We start from the raw sequence: 20,886 nt of genomic DNA on the forward strand, positions 1-20,886 counted from the left end.
ACATTTTTCTGGATTTCTATGCTCTTTTTTTTTGGAAAATTTGTAGAAGAGAGAGAAATAACATTTTAATGAAATACAATTATTAGTATCATTGTTTTATATAACATTTTTCAGGATTTAACTTTTACCCAAAATATTTTTGTGCTGATTTTTTTTTTTTTGCCAATTTGTAGGAGAGAGAAAAATAACATTTTAATGACGTGCAACAATGATTTTACAGTTGTTGTTTTATTAACTAACATTTTAAGTTTTTTTGTTTTTCTTTCTATCACCTTTATGCTTTATAGACTCTTCTGACTCGTCGTCCCCAAAGCTTGGTGGCAGCCTAGAGAATCTATCTGGCGCCAGATCATTCCCCTTAAAACCCCCTTCGTGGAGAACTCCTGGAGCTTTCAACTCTGCTTCTCCAGGCCTATTTAATCTGTACTCTCAACTAGGACGAGGTACTCCATTAAGACAAGCTTTCTTGCACAGATCATCAGGTAAAATATATGTGTGTGTGTTACTCCTGAGCAATTTCATACCAACATCCTGGTAATAGACCCTGACTATAAACTTTCCAGATTTCTACCGCAGTCAGGCTTCTGGAAATTAAAAGAAAACGCTCTCCGATTAGTCTAAAATCTGTCGCAAAACAGTCTTTTCAACAACTTGTTTCTGCGCTAAACTCATGTACAAGACCAAACATACAGCACTGTACAATCTTTTTCTAAAACTTATCGCTTGCATTTTTAAATAAAAGTTTTAAAATGTTTTTTTTGCTACTCAAATGCTTTTTTTTTTAACAAAGACTATTTAATAAGCACATTTTTACATTTAAACCTCACAATTTGATTAACATTTATTTTTTTTGAACAATCTTTTTTTTTCTGAAAAGCAGCACTACACTAATTAATAAATAATGAACAATATTTTACCATTATTAGCAATCATGTATTTTCATCTAGATGGCACACCAGCCGAGTTGATTGCTCGCAGAGACCAGCAAAGACCGACGTCCACACCATTGTCCAATAAAGATAAGGAGTCTAAGCAGCTTGTGTGGGATACTCGTGTGGTGATTGGTATAAACCTATCAAAGCTACAGGTGAACATGAATATGAGCAACGTCATGGGCACGTCTGTGTAAGTTTATTGCAGTTACTGCAGTACTATGATTGCTGCAGTAACTGTACTGTAGTTTTTACCAGGGTTGTACTATAGATTCTGAAGTTTCTGTACATTCACTGTAGTTTATTTAAAGCCTTGTCTACATCAAACTTTATGTGACAAAAAATGTGATGTGCCCATATATAGACATGATATCATATCACTACAGTACCATGTTTGGGCACATCAAACAGTAGTTTGATAGTGTAGACAGAGCTTTAATCTTTTTTTTTTAGGTGGCTTGTGAAAGGATTACAGAAGCAGGTTTGGATTTCTCTTGATAACACAGGATGCAAAGATGTGCGAATTGTCTTAGATCTTGAACAGTCTAGCATTGATTCACATGGAGGGGTCATAGGTGGCAGGCTGGAGATGACAAAATTCCATAGTACAGGTATAGTCAACATGGAACTTTATAACTATTAGGAAATATCTTAGACAGAAAAGATGTTTAAAGATTTAGTATTTACATTACTTTGTTACTTAATTGCACCGTTTTTTTATATTAAAAAAAGAGTATTACAGAATCAAATGTGAACATAGCTTAATGGTAATTTTGCAATGTAGGTCATATTATGGAGCAGCCTGGTAAAGAACCAAAGCACACAGTGGCAGCCAAACTGGATGACTTGAGTGTTAGAGTTGACTACATGGGAGGGAGTACTCTACTATGTCAGCTAACTGAGGTTGACCTCAATATAAAGGATGAGTGGAGGTTGAACCTGTCAGATCCGGCTCAAGCTAGTAGCACAACAAGGTTAGTGATTATTATCATTATAAGCAGAGCCTACCTCTGAAGCTCTGTCTACACAATCAAACTAGACAAATAAAGTGTGATGTTCCCAAATAGGGTAGTGATATTCAAAAATATATTTTTTTTTTTATTTCATCATATAAATCATTACAAAGGAAACATAATAAAATATTGTAGTGATATGATATCATCATGTTCATATATGGGAACATCACATTTTCAGATGTTTGGTAGTGTAGACAGAGCTTAACAGTGTAAAGATGAAGATATAAACAAGTTCATTCCATTTGAACACTTTAACAATTATCTAAATCTATTTTATTTAGCTCATTCATTTTTCTTTATCAGACCTGCATCCATATTTGTCCTCATTGATTTCAAATGGGATACTGTACAGATGATGATCACACGGTCAACGACCCCTGACCTTATCAAGATCATCAATAAGCTAACAGAGTTCATTAGTCAACAGTTCCACAGCAGCAAGATGGCGTTTGCCAGTTTAGGGAGTGAGATTCTGACAAAACCAATAATCCCACCACAAAAAGCAACAAAAGCAACACCGCCGCCACAAGGTAAAATACAGAAAACTAATCTTCAAATAGAAACATTTTCACTCCTTAAGCAGATATTTAAAGATGTATTGTTCCTCAAAAACATTAAAAATTTTAAGTTAATAAAAAATTGATTTTGAATAAGCCCAGTTCAATAAAGTTAATCACTTCCGTATAAAAAGGAAACTAAAAATGTTTCACTTATAAAAAGACAAAATAAACGGTTAAATTCAATCAAAAACCCATTTACTTCAATTCGACTATTTTTTGCTTTATATTACAGGTTTTTCAGGATTTTTCTTTTTTTATCCATATTTTGGTGAAAGTGAATAACTATTATGTGACATGTTCAACAAAACATTAAAACAATATTTTTCAGGAGGACAATACATCTTTAATTGAAGGAATCCATTTTTGTTTTCATCGTTTTACATTATCATTATTATTTCATTTCTAAATTTGTAACTAACCTACCTTTTACAGCTGTCCAAAATCACCATCGTCACTGGCAGCCTGTTTCAAGTTTCCTCTCCGATTGTGCAAATTGGGTTTTTGGTGAAATGAGCATTCCAGAATTGGGCACCGTTCTTGGTGGTCAAGTGAAACTTTCCGGTAACAGTGTTCTTCTTGCGTGTTTTGGTGGAATCAATTTCAGAGCAAAGTCGTGGGCTTTGTTTGCTCTACGAGAGCCAACCATACACTTTGATGTTGAGTCAATGAAAGTGCAAGAGAATACTCCAGGTATGTGTGTTTTAAATTCCATATGATTTGAAATTAATAAAACTACAAGGGAATAGTCCAGGTATGTGTTTTTATATTTCAGTTTTATATGAAATTGAAAAAATTCCAGGTATATGTTTTATGTGTTATTTGATACATTGTTAAATAAGTTCATTTGGATCTGATAATATAATGTGATAAAAAGTTACTTCTATATGATCCAATATAATGTCAAGTTTGTAAGATGATATCGGTACTTACATTTCCAGAGAACTTGACGTTTCGCCTACTAACAGCAAGGCATAATCATAAGTGAATACGTTCTGGTGACGTAGTGGATGACGTTACGGTGACACATTTACGATAACATTCTAAAAGGTAAAGAGACCGACCCCCGCACATCCCGCTTGGATAACACCAAACGGTAAACTTCACAATGGCTCCTTTCAACCGTGTCACCGTAACGTCACCGCTACGTCACCAGAACGTATTCACTTTTGATTATGCCTTGCTGTTAGTAGGCGAAACGTCAAGTTCTCTGGAAATGTAAGTACCGATATCATCTTACAAACTTGACATTATATTGGATCATATAGAAGTAACTTTTTATCATATTATATTTGATACATTCTTTGAGTACAAAAATGTGTAATTTTAACCAGAAATGAAATTGATTCAATCTTCATGTTTCAGAGTCTGATACTTTGACCTTGCAAGATCTACAGTTTTACTTGGGACACAATCAGGTTCAACGAAACAGTAATGGCACCATGGCCAGTATCTATCGCATCACCGCGTCTGAACGCTCAAACTACCCTGCCACCGGTGCATCAATTCAGCAGTGCTTCCAGTATATATGTTCAATTACTATGCATGAAGGTATGAATGAATTTCCCTGTCACTAATTGCATCATGCAACACAGCTAGTAAGGCCGTAGCGAGAGGGTTAAAACAGACAAGGCAAAGATGCTTTAAATATTATTATTAATATAAAATACGACAAGCTGTGCTAGGGGATTGGGAATGGTGGTCAAAACTGAAAATTTACCTCATGCTGGCCACGGCACTGACTAGTAAGTTCAGGAAGAGATGTATGTCATCCTTTCTAAGATATCATTACGACCTATAGATAGCTCTTGTTCGTTTGTTCATTACAGACTTACTGATAATAAAATGTTCTTAATCTCAAACTTTATGCCCATATATGGACATGATGACATCATATCACTACTAGTTTGATAGTGTAGACAGACCTTTAGGCAAGACCTCATACACTGAAGGATGTATGTAATAATGTGTATTAACTAAATTTAATCTATATTTGTTTTTTATTCAGATCTTCGTCCATTCCTACAAGCCATTCCATCCGTAGAGGAAAACATTCGATACAAACATGAGGCTGTCCCAATTTTTTGTCTTCCTAAACTTCACCTTCAAATGAGATCTAAACATCTTCAGGGAAGAAACATTCCAACAGGTTGGTGCAAAGAGCTGCTTACCTTTAAGAGTAAATAATGATAAATACTTTAAAAAATGTCCATGATAAAAGCTGGTACTGATTTAGGTTGTTGCATAGTACAAACACAGTAATGAATGCATGTATTAACTTTAAACTACTAATGTTTTTTTTCCAATTTAATTCCAATATTCAGATGAGAAACCAATGGTTGATGTAACATTCATAACACAATTTGATGACCACATCCACATGGCAATGGACATTGAACTGGTTATATTTTTACATGATCTAGTGTCCAGTTACATTGACAAGAAAGATAAAGGTAATAAATGCAATGGTCAAGTGTCCACTACTACACTGTACACTATTTTGCATTACTTATTTAACTTTAAACATTTTTTTAAGCTCTGTCTACACTATCAAACTTTATGTGACAATGTGATGTGCCCATATATGGACATGATGATGTCATATCACTACGATATTTGGGAATATCACCACCATATTTGGGCACATCACATTTTTTTGTCAAACTAGTTTGATAGTGTAGAAGGAGCTTAATATATTACTTTTTTTGTCATTACTGCAGTAATTGACTTTTTTCTGTAGTGCTTTAACAATAAATTGTTTGTTTAAGATCTTTCAAAGACTACTCCTTTAGCTCCAGACAAGAAACTAGCCGATATGACACCGTCTCGTGGAGAAGAAGACTGGCGTGTCTTCCAATGCACAACATGGCAACTAGAGCCAACAGTCAGGTACGCACGATCAACTTAAGGACATAACAGATGTTTAAAACGTCTTTAAACTTACCTCTTAGATAACTTTAGGGTTTTTTCTATATTTTTAAGCTCATACTGTGGTTATTTTCACTTGTTTCTTGTTATTTGCTTGATACCTTTTTTCCTTTTGTTGCAGACTTCTGTCTCTTGGTGGTAAAGAAATTGAAGCTTTAGGGGCAGATTATATCTTGAATAAATTAGGATTTAAACACGCCAGGACAACAATACCTAAGTGGTTCCAAAGAGGTGCCATGGATCCGATGAACAAGATCCTGGCTCTTCTGGTACACAATTTACTACAGGCAATGCACAGAGAAGAAAAGGTGCAGTGATGGTGCATATAGAGAAGAAGTTAGAGAGATGTTGCCAAAACAGCAAGATCTTTTGCTGTTTTTACTACATGCTATGCACAGAGAAGAAAGGTGGAAGTGATGTTGCTAAAACAGCAAGATCTTTTGCTAAAAAAGAGTATTTAAAAAGAGGAAAAGTTACAGCGATAATGCTGAGAAGAAGTTAGAGTGATGTTGGGAAAACAGCAATATCTTTTGCTGTTTTTATGAACAGAGAAGAAAAAGGTACAGTGATGGTGCATGTAGAGAAGAAAAGTAAGTGGGGTTGACAAAACAACAAGATGTTTTGCTGTGTTACAGAGTATGCAAAGAGAAGAAAAGTTTATAGAAGATCATTATTTACAAATTACCTATTAAGTTCTTGAGACTGCCTAACATTTGTTTTTAAAGGCCTTTAGTTATGTTTTTATATCATATTTTTAATGTTTATCATCAATAATTTTATTCATAATAATACCTTTTTACATATTGCAATAATATAAGTAGTTAAATCTTAACAAACCGGACACCCTTTGGCTGGCCCAAAATGTTTTCCAATTGATTTTAGGACAATGTTCAGGAGCCTTTCTTGTTTTCCGGAAGTTCAGTATCATAGAGTAGACTGTATTACATTTTTATTAATAATGTAATATTATATTATAAACTAGTGTATATAATAATCTTATAATCATCAATTTTGTAAGATATTTTAGTGTATGTTATGTTTTGTTTCATTATGTAAAAATATTTATACAGTATTATCAAAAAAATAGCAGTTATCAACTAATATTACTTTATCATGTAAATATAATTTACCAAGTATTCAAATAGTTTTGGTTACTAATTAAATAACAATCAATGTTAGGCATCCACCTAAATAAAATTATGTATTTTATTTTGTGAATATAAAATTGTGTGAAAAACTACTGTATATTAAAAAGTATTTTCTTTTCTATTAACTTCCTACATAATGTCATCAAAGAATGATTACAAACGTTGATAGTACAGGTATTATTAACAATTGATAATAATACTAGTACAATGTTTTGTTTTTTGCTATCATTTAATACATCAAAAACAATCAAACATAATCTACATCAGTAATATTATTATAATGCCGATAATATTTATTATAACAGCACACCGATTAGTAGGTCTATGTTACGAGGCAAAATAGAGGTGTTTGTCTGGGAAAAGTATCGAATTGTGGTTTCCACTCTGAGACGCAACGCAAAGGTATGTGACGCAACGCAAAGATACGTGACACAACACAAAGATACGTGACGCAACGCAAAGAAACGTGACGCAACACAAAGATACATAGACAACGCAAAGATACGTGACGCAACGCAAAGATACGTAAACAACGCAAAGATACGTGACGCAACACAAAGATACGCGACGCAACGCAAAGATACGTAGACAACGCAAAGATACGTGACGCAACACAAAGATACATAGACAACGCAAAGATACGTGACACAACACAAAGATACGTGACGCAACACAAAGATACATAGACAACGCAAAGATACGTGACACAACACAAAGATACGTGACGCAACGCAAAGATACGTAGACAACGCAAAGATACGTGACGCAACACAAAGATACGTGACGCAACGCAAACATACGTAGACAACGCAATGATACGTGACGCAACGCAAAGATACATAAACAACGCAAAGATACGTGACACAACACAAAGATACGTGACGCAACGCAAAGATACATAGACAACGCAAAGATACGTGACACAACACAAAGATACGTGACGCAACGCAAAGATACGTAGACAACGCAAAGATACGTGACGCAGCACAAAGATACATGGACAACGCAGTGAGTTGATCAAGCCTTAGCCTATTCCTAAAATGTACAACAGTAAAGTGCTTTTTTTCCCCGCGGATGGCATTTGTTCCCATCCCTTCACTATTCACACGTATCATTAGAAATACTGACGACAGGGCCGTAGCTAGCATGAGGCAGACTAGACGCTCGCCTTGTCTGAAATTTTCACTACCCATCCCAATTCCCTAGCAGAGATCGTCATATTTTATATTAATAATTATATTTAAAGCATCTTTGCTTCGTCTGTTTTTAACCTCTCGCTACGGCCTTGCTGACTATCAGTAATTTCAAACGTCCTGTCGTTTGAAAGTGCAATATGGATGTTGACAAATTTGAACGTTAGCTCAATGTGGCAAAACAATCGAAACTTATCCCTAAAACCCAAAATTTGTCAATAATAACTTCTACGATTACTAGAAAATAATAATAATAGTTCATTCATTATATAACGCATATAAGCAAGCTCTCAATGCGCTGCACATTATTATCCTGGTCATTTTAAATCAAACACGTATGGAATCATACTAACATAATAATGCAGCTAGTAATCAGCGCAAAGTTGTGTCTTGATCTAACCGCTCTCGAAAGCCACCGCAATAATACAGCTGGGTTCATTATTTTCTTCTTCAGTTACGTCATTAATTTCCCAATTTTACGTCGATCGTCATCGCACGTGCAACTCCAATATCTGAAATCACAATAATAAAATCAACTAAAAAAGTAGGCCTACATTTTATTCTTATAGATTACATTAACTGTCCACGCAATGGTATATTTGTTTGAATTAATTTTGTTCTTTCGTATAATATTCAGAAGACGGTAGGTATATTTTGACTGAAATGTAGATTTTTTTCTCCTTTGAACTTCATAAACAAACCCACACCGTGTATTCTTTTTATAATATATATATCTTGTACATTATTTCGGAATTCAATGAATATTTATGGGATGCCTGGACGGCCTTTCCTAGGCCCTAGGTTTGACATTTTGTGGGATACTGTTGAGCCAAAGCAATCTTAACAACAGGATGCATGGGCTCCGGAGATCAAAAGGTTTATCTATGGCTGCGACAAAATCAGTTCACAACGGACTATTACGAGTTCCTGCCTTGGCAAGGTGAGCTCAGTGTCCTGATTGTCCTTGATTGGGCCTACTTACTTCCTGTGTACCAATTCTGTCTAGTTGTTGCTCGACTATAAAGTATTACTGGGCTTGAGTCGTATCCTTGCCACTCTATGCATCCAGTTCCTTCATCGACTATCAACCAGCCTATGTCTCCAGCACATCCTCCATAATAACTGTTGATGAAAAATCTTCTTCTACAATAATAAAAACAGACGGAATACCGTAATTAATTTTGTTGTTGAGGTTCCAATCCGGCGCCCACTCTATTAAAGCTTGGTTCCCACTAGAACGTAACGCAAGGACGTAAACGCAACGCAAGCGTTTTAACCAATGACAAGCGAAGTTATAGACAGTTAGCAATCAAAAGCGAATAAGCCATCGCTTGTGATTGGTCAATTCACTTGCGTTGCGTTACGTCCTTGCGTTGCGTCGCTAGTGGGAACCACGCTTCAGTGGTGCTCAGGAAACCAATATCTGAGTGTTTTAAACTAAACGTGAAGTAAAATTCATTTGGTGTATCGTAACATTAAGTGTGTCTATTGTCAGTTTGCACCGCCGTGATAATACGTACTGCGTACTAAAAGCAAGGACAAATAAGCTTGGTTCAAACCATACGACGCAACGCAAAGCGAGTTGACCAATGACAAGCAACAGTTCGAATAATCCATCGCTTGTAATTGGTTAGATTGCTTACGTCGTGCTTACGTCGACCTAGTGGGAACCAAGCGTAAAGCACATCTCTGATTGAAGCGTACGTACGAGTGCGCTTATGAATGTGTCTTCGGTGATTTTACATGACGTGTTCTGCAGTTGCCTTTTGCGGTATGAGTGTATAGTCACGTGGTGTACTCTCAACATTACTTAGTGTACACTATCAACATTATTATTCGTCAGTAATTTTTTCATATACGTTTGACTCTCACTGGCTAAATCCGGCATTCAAATTATGTCGAAAAAGCTAAAAATGCCCAATGCCTCCCAGCCAGCGTTGGAGGGGCCTGGGGCTTTTGTGTTACGCCATTGCACGGGATATAAGAAGAAGAAAGTGATAATAACGAACTCATTGCTACTTTGACCATCAATACTGAAATAGTTGACGCTCTGTGTTGTCAGATCACTCCACGGCGAATACTCGACGTTTTCCCGTGCGAACCAGGTGTCCTTGGTGGTACCTACTCCATTGAACAAGATCGACAGTAACTCTTTGTTGAATTCGGAATACAAAGTCAGCCGTACCTTATATAAAATAAATGCAAAATTGTGAATCCCTGAAATTAATTTCCGGCGACAAAGAAGAGGATAAGATTTTTTCCCATCGTTTCACACCAGACACGATAACGAACTCGATAAAGGATATTGGTATCAATAGTGGAATATAGGATCGTAAAGAATGTCTTTATTTATTGTGCACGTGAAGAAAAAAGTTCTAGCCAATCAGAAGAAGGATTCTACTGGAAGAACCTGTCTATTATGCTTAAAAACGTTTTACCTACAGTAACCCGTCCGTAAATAAACTGAACACTCCTTCAAACTAATCTATTCGGCTGATTTCGATGGCAGCCGAAAAAAACCAAAAGAGAGCACCGCCTTCCTTAACTGTCATGTTGATAAAACTAATACGCTAACCTACCTTTGTAATACTAAGTGACGACCAGTTGTTCATAATGGCCACGTTCCTATAGTGCGTATTACTTATCAGAAACCTGTGCGCATGATAACTCGACGCACCCGTACCACTAACCCACGCATCGTAAATACTCAGTCCGTTTCGAGATATTCCTTTGAAGACTCGAGCCCATTGGTGTCCTAAATGGTGTTAATCAACATGTATGTATAATGAATGAATCAATTACATTAGATTTCAAAGCGATAAACCCAACGATGGCCACAGTGCACCGCCTACCACAAACGACAGGGGCTAAGATTGATGGGCCCAGTAAACACGTACTCTTCCGACATGGGTCAGATATGTGTTTGGACGCCTAACAGTTATCCTAAACCAATGACAGCAGTTCGAATAATCCATTGCTTGTAATTGGTCAATTCACTTGCGTTGCGTTGCGTCCTTGTGTTGCGTTTACTACCCCGAGAAAGCTTAAGCGTGGTTCCCACTAGAACGCAACACAACGTAACGCAGCGACGTATCGACGCAAGGTGCTGTATTGCGTAAATCACAAGTGTGAACCGACGACGGAACAGTGCTGTAAAGTCGCAGGTTTGATTTCACGCAGGCGGGAGCAAACACAATTATCGGAAGGGCATTTTCTTACGTTGCGTAGGTTGCGTTACGTTGCGTTGCTAGTGGGAACCACGCTTTAGACGCAACTTAACGCAGCGACGTATTGACGCAAATCGTTGTATTGCGTAATCACAAGTGGGAACCGACGATGCAACAGTGCTGTACACATCGCGCGCTACGGGAAATCAAATCAGTTTGATTTCACGCAACAACCCAAGGCAAAAGAACACTGGAAAATATAGTTCAGCTCGTACTCATAGGTATGCGGGGTGAACCAGGTATACGGCACGCTAACGTTGACGCGCAACAAGCAGGTTTGATTTCACGCAGGCGGGGGCAAACACAATTATTGCAATGGCATTTGCTTACGTTGCGTAGGTTGCGTCGCTAGTGGAAACCAAGCTTTATTCTGCCAGTAGTAGGCCTACAGCGGTAGCATCTCTGCCATAGGCCTATGCCCTTTACATAAATTAATTCTTGAAACTTCTTAAAACTCATATTGTGAATCTTACCAAATCTGCAGCCAAGAATTTCTACACGCATACTTATATAGTTCTTCCATTCCCTGGCGTGGAATTTGATTGCTGTCGCTCGTACTGTCTGAGAAAAATAATGTGCACGTGGGTCGTCTCTGTGAAAATTACCATCAAAAACCTGCATAAGTAAATAAAATATGTATTTACACAATATTATTAATAGTTTATAGTCAGTAATTTTAATTTTCTGTTTTTGTGAAAGCTGTTTTTTTTTATTTTTTTATTTTATTTTATTCAATTTCCAGGTAACATACAAAAATCATAAACAAGGTACGGCATCATTCAACAAAACAGAACAAAAGTACTATCAGCACCTGCGGGTAACCAAAAGTGGATCAGTTCAAAAGAACTGCACTGTCGAGTGGCTTTCCCAACTAATAGTACGAAAAACGCAATAGACATAAAAACACAGTGATAGTCTAGATGAATTCGATATCAGTAATACATTTTTTCAAATCCATTCTAAACCCCCCAAAGTTAAACAGGACTTTGTTACGAACTTCATGCGGGATACATTCCCATATTCGAGGGAAATTAACAAACAGGGAGTATTTAAATGCATTAGTTCTAGCATACATGTGTTTAAAGGTGAGCGACTCTGGATACCGAGAATTAATTGTAAGGTATTCAAATATATCAAAATCAATTAAATTATGCAAACACTTAACTACAAAAATTATACTATGAAATTTCATTCTTTGAACCATATCTGGTAAATTTAGTATCTTAAGCCTGTCAGTGAAATCGTTAAGCATGTGCACTTGTAACCATAGTGTTATAGACGTATCCAAGTATAGGCCCATAGGGAAGTTATAAAACATATATTTTTTTTAAGTTGAATGAAGTAATAGCAAACGCATAGTGTATATTATTATAACTAAACAAAAAATGCATTGATCTTTTTTTCAAATATAAACATTGTACTGTGTATAATTGTATGATTTATTTAAATATTGTTTTTGTTTGTTTTTTTGTTTTTGTTTTTGTTTTTTTAATTTTGCAATTTGTATGTGCATTTGTAGGAACAAGCATGTGTTGGTCTGGGCCTCCGTGGATAAATAGAGTTGAACTTTAACTTAACAACCTCCGAACTAAGCTGCATCTCAATTCTTCTTGTCCAGTCAAAAAGTTTTATAAATTACTGCTTGGTTAGTTACAGAATTTCCAACTTGAAAATTAAAAAAAAAAGGTTTAGACCTACCTTTATTTTACCATTTCCGTCCGTGATATATGTCTCTCCCACCTGGTCGACTTCAAAGTAACTAATCGTGTAATGAGTGACCCATTGATCATCGTAAGTTATATCTCGTCCCTGTGTGACAACGCCTGTGATATTGTGTTCAACCAGTAAATCCACTTTAAGCCATTCGTTTGCGCCTGGATATGTAACCCAGGCTGAAACACAGGCACTTGCTGAATTCACATCCCCTTCATTTTTATGTAATCTTCCGCAATACGCATAGCACGCGGCACAATTATATAAAGAACTAGCCGATATCTGATCATTAAGTATACCCCCTGACTGCATTCCGAGAGCACCAGTACATTCTAGAGAAAATTATAAAATTATTAAGTAAACGTTTACAGAAAATGGTATGTCGCACGTTTAAAATTTCTATTTTTATTTTTTTTTTGTCAACGGTCGCGTTAGGCGTTCCATACCTTCAACTGGACAGTAATCTGAAACATATCCAGTTGAAATACAACGGCAGATGTAACCCTCTTTATTGTCCGATGGCTCACACATCTTCCCAATTCCACAATCAACTACATTGCACTTGCTAAAGCTTCTCTGAAATCAATAAAAACAATAATTATGTGGTCAGTCCTCGGTGATGATATGAATATAGGTGGACGATCAAATATCTATAATTTATCAATTACAAAATGTAAGAACGTACTTTTACAAAGGCGTAATAGAAAGCTAAAAATACTCAGTGTGGATATCCAAACTGATCCACCTCTAATACACTAATATAAATGTTTTTATTATTTAACTTGTACATTTTTTAATATTTGTACTGGTTTTTTTTGTTACCATTTCCAAGACTTCTATAAACATCCACATAATATTGATTTCATTTCATTTATTTTGTCTCATAAAAATACAATATAAAAAAACATGGACATGAACAAGAAAACATCACACAAAACCAGGCAGAGACAGGATACCTAAAAAGCGAACTTAATCACTATCTAGTAGGTCTCCTATTGCACTGATTGTATAAAAAACATTTAATCAAATTGTCATCCCAACTGACACAAAGTTCATACACGCATAGGCCTACAATTTCATCAGAGTTTGAACGCGCGCGTACAAATTCAGTATGCTTACAATTTAATCAGAGTTTGAGCGCGCGCGTACAACATAAGTACCAATTCATCAAAATTTGAACGCGCGCGTAAAATTTGTCACATCCAGTATACTTTACCATTGTTTTTGGCTCCATTTCCAAATACGTTTGTCCAATCTCTGAGACGTAATTTGAAGGATCACTATCTTTGGCGATGTTGTTTAAGTCACATGACATCTGACCATTATTATAATTGATGGACTTGCATAGTTCATTTTGAATACATCTTGATATGCACGCAATGCGGTTTAGGTTCGTTATGGTCTCAATACTGTTACTTTGAAGTTTATAGTCTTGCTCCACGTGAAGTTTGAATACCAATTGAGGATCTGAAAACACGAATGTTGTGGTATACCATAAATTATTTATTAGTAAAAATAGATTAAATGGATAAATTAGAACGCGCCAATAAACTATACGCACACCTATTTTTCTGAGCATGCGCTTTGTAACGGTCTGTACTACTAGACACGCGTCGTGAAATTCCAGAAGTTCACTCCTTCACAATATTTCCGTTGGTCCTTTTCTAAAGCAATCAGTTCGGTTCCTTTTAGTAACCTTTGAAACATTTTATTCATTGTTCTATCAATATAATATTATTCTTTTATAAGTTGGATTCCAACGTTTAATTACTCTTTTGTGACTTTTGCGTCATATACGAGGCGCCGTCCGAAACACTACCTCTGTCCTACAGAATGGGTAGTATGTCGGATGACGCCCCGTAGTTCATACACACCATGATCACCAAGTACGACAGGTTCAAATGAAATGTATCGTTGTACACGTTGCGTGAACGTAACGTGTGTATCTTCTGAACCAAGCACTTCGTTCGTTTCCGTTCTCAAGTACATTACGTTGTTTAAAAACATAGTATGAGTTTGTAGTAAAACATAATCATTTCCGTCACCGTTCCAGATGCCATACATATCTCCTGGTAAATAATACACTTGTTCCGAGTACTGTAACACATGCTCTACCTCATTGCCAACGTCTTCTGATGTAAATGTAACCGTTTTTCTGGCAATGATTTGAAAAGTAAGGATATCGGCAGTGGGACGCAGGATTAAAACGTCCACTGCCCTCGACCTCTGAGCAATAAATCGCCATCCCGTCACGACGCCTCTCTTTTTAAAAGGCTGCCAATAATTCATCCACACACGCGTTAGGTCAGTACTGCCAGTGCATTGTTGCAAAGGCGGCCGAACAACTTGAAAACGTGGCGTCTCAAAATCTGCGTTGGAAATAATTTAAACATCAAAGTTAATGGAAAAAGTAAACTATATAGTGGTCGGTTGGATAGTTGTACTCCACTGAGCCGTTGCTATGGGCGCTCACTGGCTAAACCCAGGTGCTCCGGAGATGGGAGCGCCTGAGCAGTGCCCAGAGGAAACAGTCATTAAAATATGTCGAAAAGACTAAAAACATCCGAGGCTTCCAGCGTTGGAGGGCCACTTAGAGTTCCTAAACCAGACGCCTCAGCCTCCTGCGTTACGCCACTGCCTGAAATAGGTCTAGGTAGTTTAATTTAATTGTCTAAATATTATTAAATTATGTGTTAGTTTCTAAAATTACCTGTGAATAATGCCTGCAGAGAATACGCACGCCATACAGCATTATCAGACGAAAACCATACAGTTTCTGACGTCACAAAAGCCGTCAATGTTTCTGCGCCATCCTTCAGAAGATACTGACTAGTGGCAACAGTCTGATCTTCATCATCATGTTTCAGCAACCCACTGCTGTGGTGAAAACCAATAATATCGCCACGTAACACGGGAATCCAATCCGGTTCACTGAGTTTATATTCCTGTACTTTATCTAAAACATCTTGTGCAGGAATAACTGTTCTACCGACGGTATAATAAATCCAGCCGTCGCTTTTTGGCGTTGGTCTAAACACGAGTGCAATTAATTCGGCAGTCTGGGATGGAATAAACCTCCATCCGCTGATGAATCCAGAGCACGGAATCGGGTTTCCGGTATTGATTAGAGTTGATGAACCACTATCCGATAGAGATCGAGTGATGAGTGCAGGGCCATGGGTGACTGGACACGTTTCAGTACCAAACACTAAAAATATTTGTCAGAGTGTGTGTTAATATAGCTAAACATACAGACGAGTATAAAGTGCTCTTTTTGATTGACTCACTGTTAGACGGGCTGATGATGCTGGGTTATCATTTGGAGGAAGAAGAAAGAATGACAGGACTGAAGATACTAGACACGCGCACAATTTATGACATTTTTAGAGTTGTTAAAGCTGGTGCCACTAGAAGGATGCAGCGCCAAGAGGTAGACCTAACGCTAGCAAGTTGACCAATGAATCAATCGCTTGTGGTTGGTCATCACTTGCGTTGCGTCTACGTCTCAAATAATACGGTATCATATACAATACGTAGACCAGGTTCTAGCCCGTAATTAGTAAAGATAAATATTTGTGCACATATGGCGTTTCATACGTCGACTGGTGGACCAACATAAAAAAAAGACAATAAATACAGGCTTGGGGCAAGTCTACACAATACGTTGCCCTATCTGTTCTATAAGCATAATCAGGCTTTTTTTAACGATATAGATTTAAATAAAAAATGATATTGAAAAATGATACCTGAACCACTTGCTGATAAGATTAAAAGTATAAAAATTAAACTAGACATTATCCGTGTATATTACCGTATGAAACCTATCTTGAGATGTGAGGCATACGTTGTGACAAAATCAATTGGGATAAAAACTCGATATAAACATACTTCTGATCAATGTAACGTAGACAACAATCATCTAAAGCTCTACCAAATTAGTTTGACAAAACAAAGTGTGATGTGCCTAAATATGGCAGTGATATGCCTAAATATGGTACAATATTGGATAATTTGTATTGAATTTGTCACACCGTACAAAAACCAAACGATGAGATAAAAATATTGTCGACAATTATACACGTCACTGAATTTGTTAAAAAAATAATACTTTACCCTCATTTGAGTTTATTGCAAGATATATCACAAAGACAAGCAACCAGAAAGACATATTGAAAAACACGTCCTTACCACCACAGTGCCTTGTTAAAACTGGAGATACATCATGCAAATTGATTGTTATATTGATTCACTGACGTTAACTTAAGCCCCTGTTCAGACAGGCGGCAATACATCAAGCAAAATGATTGTTATATTGATTCACTGACGTTACCACCTTAAGCCCCTGTTCAGACAGGCGGAAATACATCATGCAAAATGATTGTTATATTGATTCACTGACGTTATTACCTTAAGCCCCTGTTCAGACAGGCGGCAATACATCATACAAAATTATTGTTATAACTATTGATTCACTGACGTTATCATCTTAAGCCCCTGTTCAGACAGGCGGCAATGCATCATGCAAATTGATTGTTATATTGATTCATTAACGTTACCGCCTTAAGCCGACTATCGATACATCATACAAAATAATAGTTTCATTGGTTGGATTGGTTTACCACTATGAACCCCCATCTCAAATCATGCAAAATGATATCTATTGATTCATTAGGCTAAATTTACAACAACGTCGATATAACCAGAACAACAATGCAATAAATAATTGATAATCTTGACAATATTGATATTGTTGAACTTACTTTATGGAAACATTAACAAAATACATAATCAATTGTACCATTTATTGGTTGTACTATTTAAATTTACTTACCAGAAATGTGTACTTTACGAAAGTATACTTTAGTTACATTAACAAGTTGTGTTTACGTGAACAATTATTATGTGGCTTTTCTTGATGAGGATTGATGGCGGCGTTGGCACCCTATGATCTCGCAAAGAGTTACAAACCGTACGTAATTACCGCGTGGAACTGAAAATAATAGGCCTGGTATATATTCCATTTGTAAGTTGGTGAGCGTTTGAGGCAAAAAGTTTTAGATTAAAGTTTTATGTTAAACATTTTAAACATGTTACAACCCATTCTTATTTTTTCTTATATGGAAACTCTTTACACGTAAACACAGGTTTTAGTATAGGTTTGATTCAGATGGTTGATCATTTAAAAGTTAGAAAACAGGTCAAAGTTTGTCCATCCGTACACAAATGTGATGTGCTCATATATGGACATGATGATTGGCATGTCACTACATATTTTGGCACATCGCACTTTTTTCGTCAAACTAGTTTTATAGTGTAGACAGAGCTTAAGACTGGAACAACTTTATTTAATATACAATATACTGTGACAATACTCCTCCCTTTTTCCTAAATAAAAAATATAATCGAAAATTTTTTAAAGAAATCAAAACTCCAAGTTATTACTTATAATTCTCAATTTTATTTACATAAATATAATAAAATACTATAAACCACATGAATAAACTACACTTGTATAACATTGAAAGACATTGAGTTCGTGAGGTATTAAACATCAGTAATTTGTAATTAATGTTTTCACATAGTGATGACGTAATACCAATCATGAGTTTAATTTAAACTAATAAACAGCAATATAAAATATATTCAACAAATAATACATTCAACAATTTTACGATTAAAGTTAACATTATTGGTTTTCTCTGATATTATGAAATTAAGAATAGCATGGCTTATTTTAAAAACTAGGAACGTGCACGCAATGTAAATAATTCGACCAATCACAAACGACATTATCCATCGGATCGCTTGTAATTGGTAAATTTACTTGTACGACATCATAATGTTGTGACCTGGTGAAAATCATGAAAGCATATTACGTAGCTTCGTGTAATATTTCGTGTAATCAAAGATATTCGGATCTATTATGTGGACATGCCAACTATACTTATTTTTGCATAACAAGTATAAGAGGTATAAGGATTAAACTCACAGATACAATTGCAATTTACATACATTTAATCCATCGAGTATTCATCTTGATTTGTAAGAACATGAGAGGCTTCGGTAAGCCGCCATGTGTTCAATTGTCTGGTTTATTTATAACACATACTTTGAAATTGTATCTTCATTAAAGTGAAATCAAGGCAGACTTACAATGGTCTATTGTTCTCCAACAATGAGTCAAAAAACGTTATTTAAATTTTAATTAATTTGTTCCTTTTCCGGTGCCTATACACTTATTTCACATGATTATCGTTAAATTCTTTTTCTAGAATATTAAGATAAATACTGTAGTAGGCCTATTCGATTTTAGTAACTTAAATTTTTTTCAATACCGTATAGTATTAAGTTAAGGAAACCTGAAATCAATTGTTAGGCAAATTTTCCTAAGTGATTAAAATATTATCAACATTATATCAGTATTGTTTCAATTCTCTATTCTCCAATCCTACACAAACTTCCACTTTCTGGTAAATTTACCAGAAAGGGGAAGTTTAATTATTGTAATTGATCAGCAGCATCCCATGCATTTTTTACAGAAAAACTACCTGCGTTTCTGGCAACGTTTGATGATGAACGTGGGTTAAGAAAGTACTGGGATGGATAGTCACTAAAGTCATGATTCAACTCGTTAAATGTCATGTTTTTAGCAGAAACATTACCAACACTTTTGATAGAGTGTAATTTCTCCTCTTCCGTCTGTTGATGTTCTTGTCTTGAGACGTTTTTATTACAAGTCTGCTGTAACCGCATTGTGTAGTAGTCAGCACAATGATCTTGATCGTTTTCCAGACCTTTTAGACTTTCGAAAAAGTTATCAAAACGGCAAGAAAAATTAGAAGAGTCAATTCGTTCCTGATTTACATCAAATATTGTTACTTTTCGTTGTTCCCCAAATATGCTAGGAATAAGCTTGTTTTTGGGATTTGTCGAAATTGATTTTCTCTTACTTTGTAATTTGGTTTCTAATTGTTCAAGATGTTTAATGCTCGATTCCTGTATCGTTATCGGAAGAACCTCTTCAGATGATTTCTCATTTGTAGAGCTGGGTGTGATTTTAAACTGTGGAGAACCATTTTCTGTTACCCTAGAATCGTTCATATTTGTTTTACGATCTAAAACAGACGCATCAATCGATTTTAGTTGTTTATCACTTGAAGATATAGATCGAGTACTTGTTGTTTCGAAACCAGGTACGGTAGACGATTTAGGCCGTCTTTTAGGCTTAGTAGTCGATAATGTGTAATTATTATTATTTAAATCTGCAACCATACCATGTTCTAATTCTTTAGTATGGCTCACAGATCGGGTAGCAGCTGTTACTGGTCGTTGACGTCGCTTAGCTAGCAGACAATCAACAGTAGTCTGATAATCAGTGTCAGTTAAATCCTCTTTAGAATATGTTCTACTCTCCTGTGGGAAAGTGACAACCTTTTTCTTACTTTTAACTTCGCTAGAATCCTCATCTTCGCATTCAATAACTGGAAGTTGTCCAGAAGATACCTTTAACAGCTCACTCGGCGTCTTATGAATGAGCATATTTCTCGAAGACATTCGACGTTGCAATGCTTTAAGAGCGCTTTCTCTTTTCGTTGTCAGCTCTGGTTCAGATTCAACCTGTCTAGACGTTGATGATATATCCCTAGTTGCTGGTTCTTTTTGATAATCATTGCTCTCAGACCGACGACGAGTACCGGGAGGTGCAGACGCCGAATTCCTATTAAAATTAACGGCATACTTATCGTCTTGGTCTACCGAAGTATTAAAACTTGAAAAGTTATCTCGATGTGTAAGCTGTCTTAGTAAATCCCGGTTCCCAGTCATTCTAGCATTGTATACTTTAGACTGATGAAGCTTTAGTTGAAACCGTTTGTTCACAATCCTTTGATCTATCGTTATACTATGCGACACTCTTCGTTTCGATGTATCTAACATGCTAAGTCGTTTCCCAAGCAGCGTATCCAGTTTCCAATTAGCAGAATAAACTGCTTGAGATTTCTCACCGACAAGTGTGCCATTTTTATCCGATTTTCGAGACATAATCGTTTAATTTTTTTCCCAATGGTATCATTTCATAACACTGTATATGTGTACTCTCTGCATTACAAACTTGGTCACCATACCGAGCGCTTTGGTTGCTATGAACCGACTGTTTACTCGCCTTTCAGTCAG

At 36.2% G+C, this 20,886-nt stretch overlaps 3 protein-coding genes across 6 annotated transcripts in view; 1 reads left to right on the plus strand and 2 right to left on the minus strand.

Annotated features, from left to right (window-relative positions):
• LOC140050314 (bridge-like lipid transfer protein family member 1) overlaps positions 1-6,612 on the plus strand; it is a 28,007-nt gene extending 21,395 nt beyond the window's left edge. For 3 of the 4 annotated variants that reach the window (XM_072095447.1, XM_072095448.1, XM_072095449.1), the window contains 11 exons: positions 288-482; positions 948-1,125; positions 1,386-1,543; positions 1,717-1,906; positions 2,252-2,478; positions 2,941-3,198; positions 3,871-4,056; positions 4,514-4,654; positions 4,830-4,958; positions 5,274-5,394; positions 5,555-6,612. In XM_072095447.1, coding sequence (XP_071951548.1) covers positions 288-482; positions 948-1,125; positions 1,386-1,543; positions 1,717-1,906; positions 2,252-2,478; positions 2,941-3,198; positions 3,871-4,056; positions 4,514-4,654; positions 4,830-4,958; positions 5,274-5,394; positions 5,555-5,750 — 1,979 coding nt within the window. In that variant the 3' untranslated portion in view covers positions 5,751-6,612. The remainder of the gene's footprint in view (positions 1-287; positions 483-947; positions 1,126-1,385; positions 1,544-1,716; positions 1,907-2,251; positions 2,479-2,940; positions 3,199-3,870; positions 4,057-4,513; positions 4,655-4,829; positions 4,959-5,273; positions 5,395-5,554) is intronic. The other variant, XM_072095450.1, reaches the window with a different exon arrangement.
• Positions 6,613-6,848: 236 nt separating this feature from the next.
• On the minus strand, positions 6,849-16,028 carry LOC140050315 (uncharacterized). Its single transcript, XM_072095451.1, has 10 exons — positions 15,425-16,028; positions 14,589-15,083; positions 13,931-14,181; positions 13,161-13,290; positions 12,700-13,046; positions 11,475-11,616; positions 10,354-10,529; positions 9,784-9,959; positions 8,757-8,917; positions 6,849-8,286 (listed from the first exon to the last, which is right to left on the minus strand). Exons 2-10 carry the CDS (start codon positions 15,001-15,003, stop codon positions 8,237-8,239), a joined length of 1,848 nt encoding a protein of 615 aa, XP_071951552.1. The 5' UTR covers positions 15,004-15,083; positions 15,425-16,028; the 3' UTR covers positions 6,849-8,236.
• A 2,292-nt stretch (positions 16,029-18,320) lies between these two features.
• LOC140049908 (uncharacterized) lies at positions 18,321-20,793 on the minus strand. Its single transcript, XM_072094862.1, has one exon. It carries the CDS (start codon positions 20,752-20,754, stop codon positions 19,213-19,215), a length of 1,542 nt encoding a protein of 513 aa, XP_071950963.1. The 5' UTR covers positions 20,755-20,793; the 3' UTR covers positions 18,321-19,212.
• Positions 20,794-20,886: the final 93 nt, after the last annotated feature.

This window comes from Antedon mediterranea, chromosome 5, assembly GCF_964355755.1.
Source record: "Antedon mediterranea chromosome 5, ecAntMedi1.1, whole genome shotgun sequence".
NCBI lineage: Eukaryota > Metazoa > Echinodermata > Crinoidea > Comatulida > Antedonidae > Antedon > Antedon mediterranea.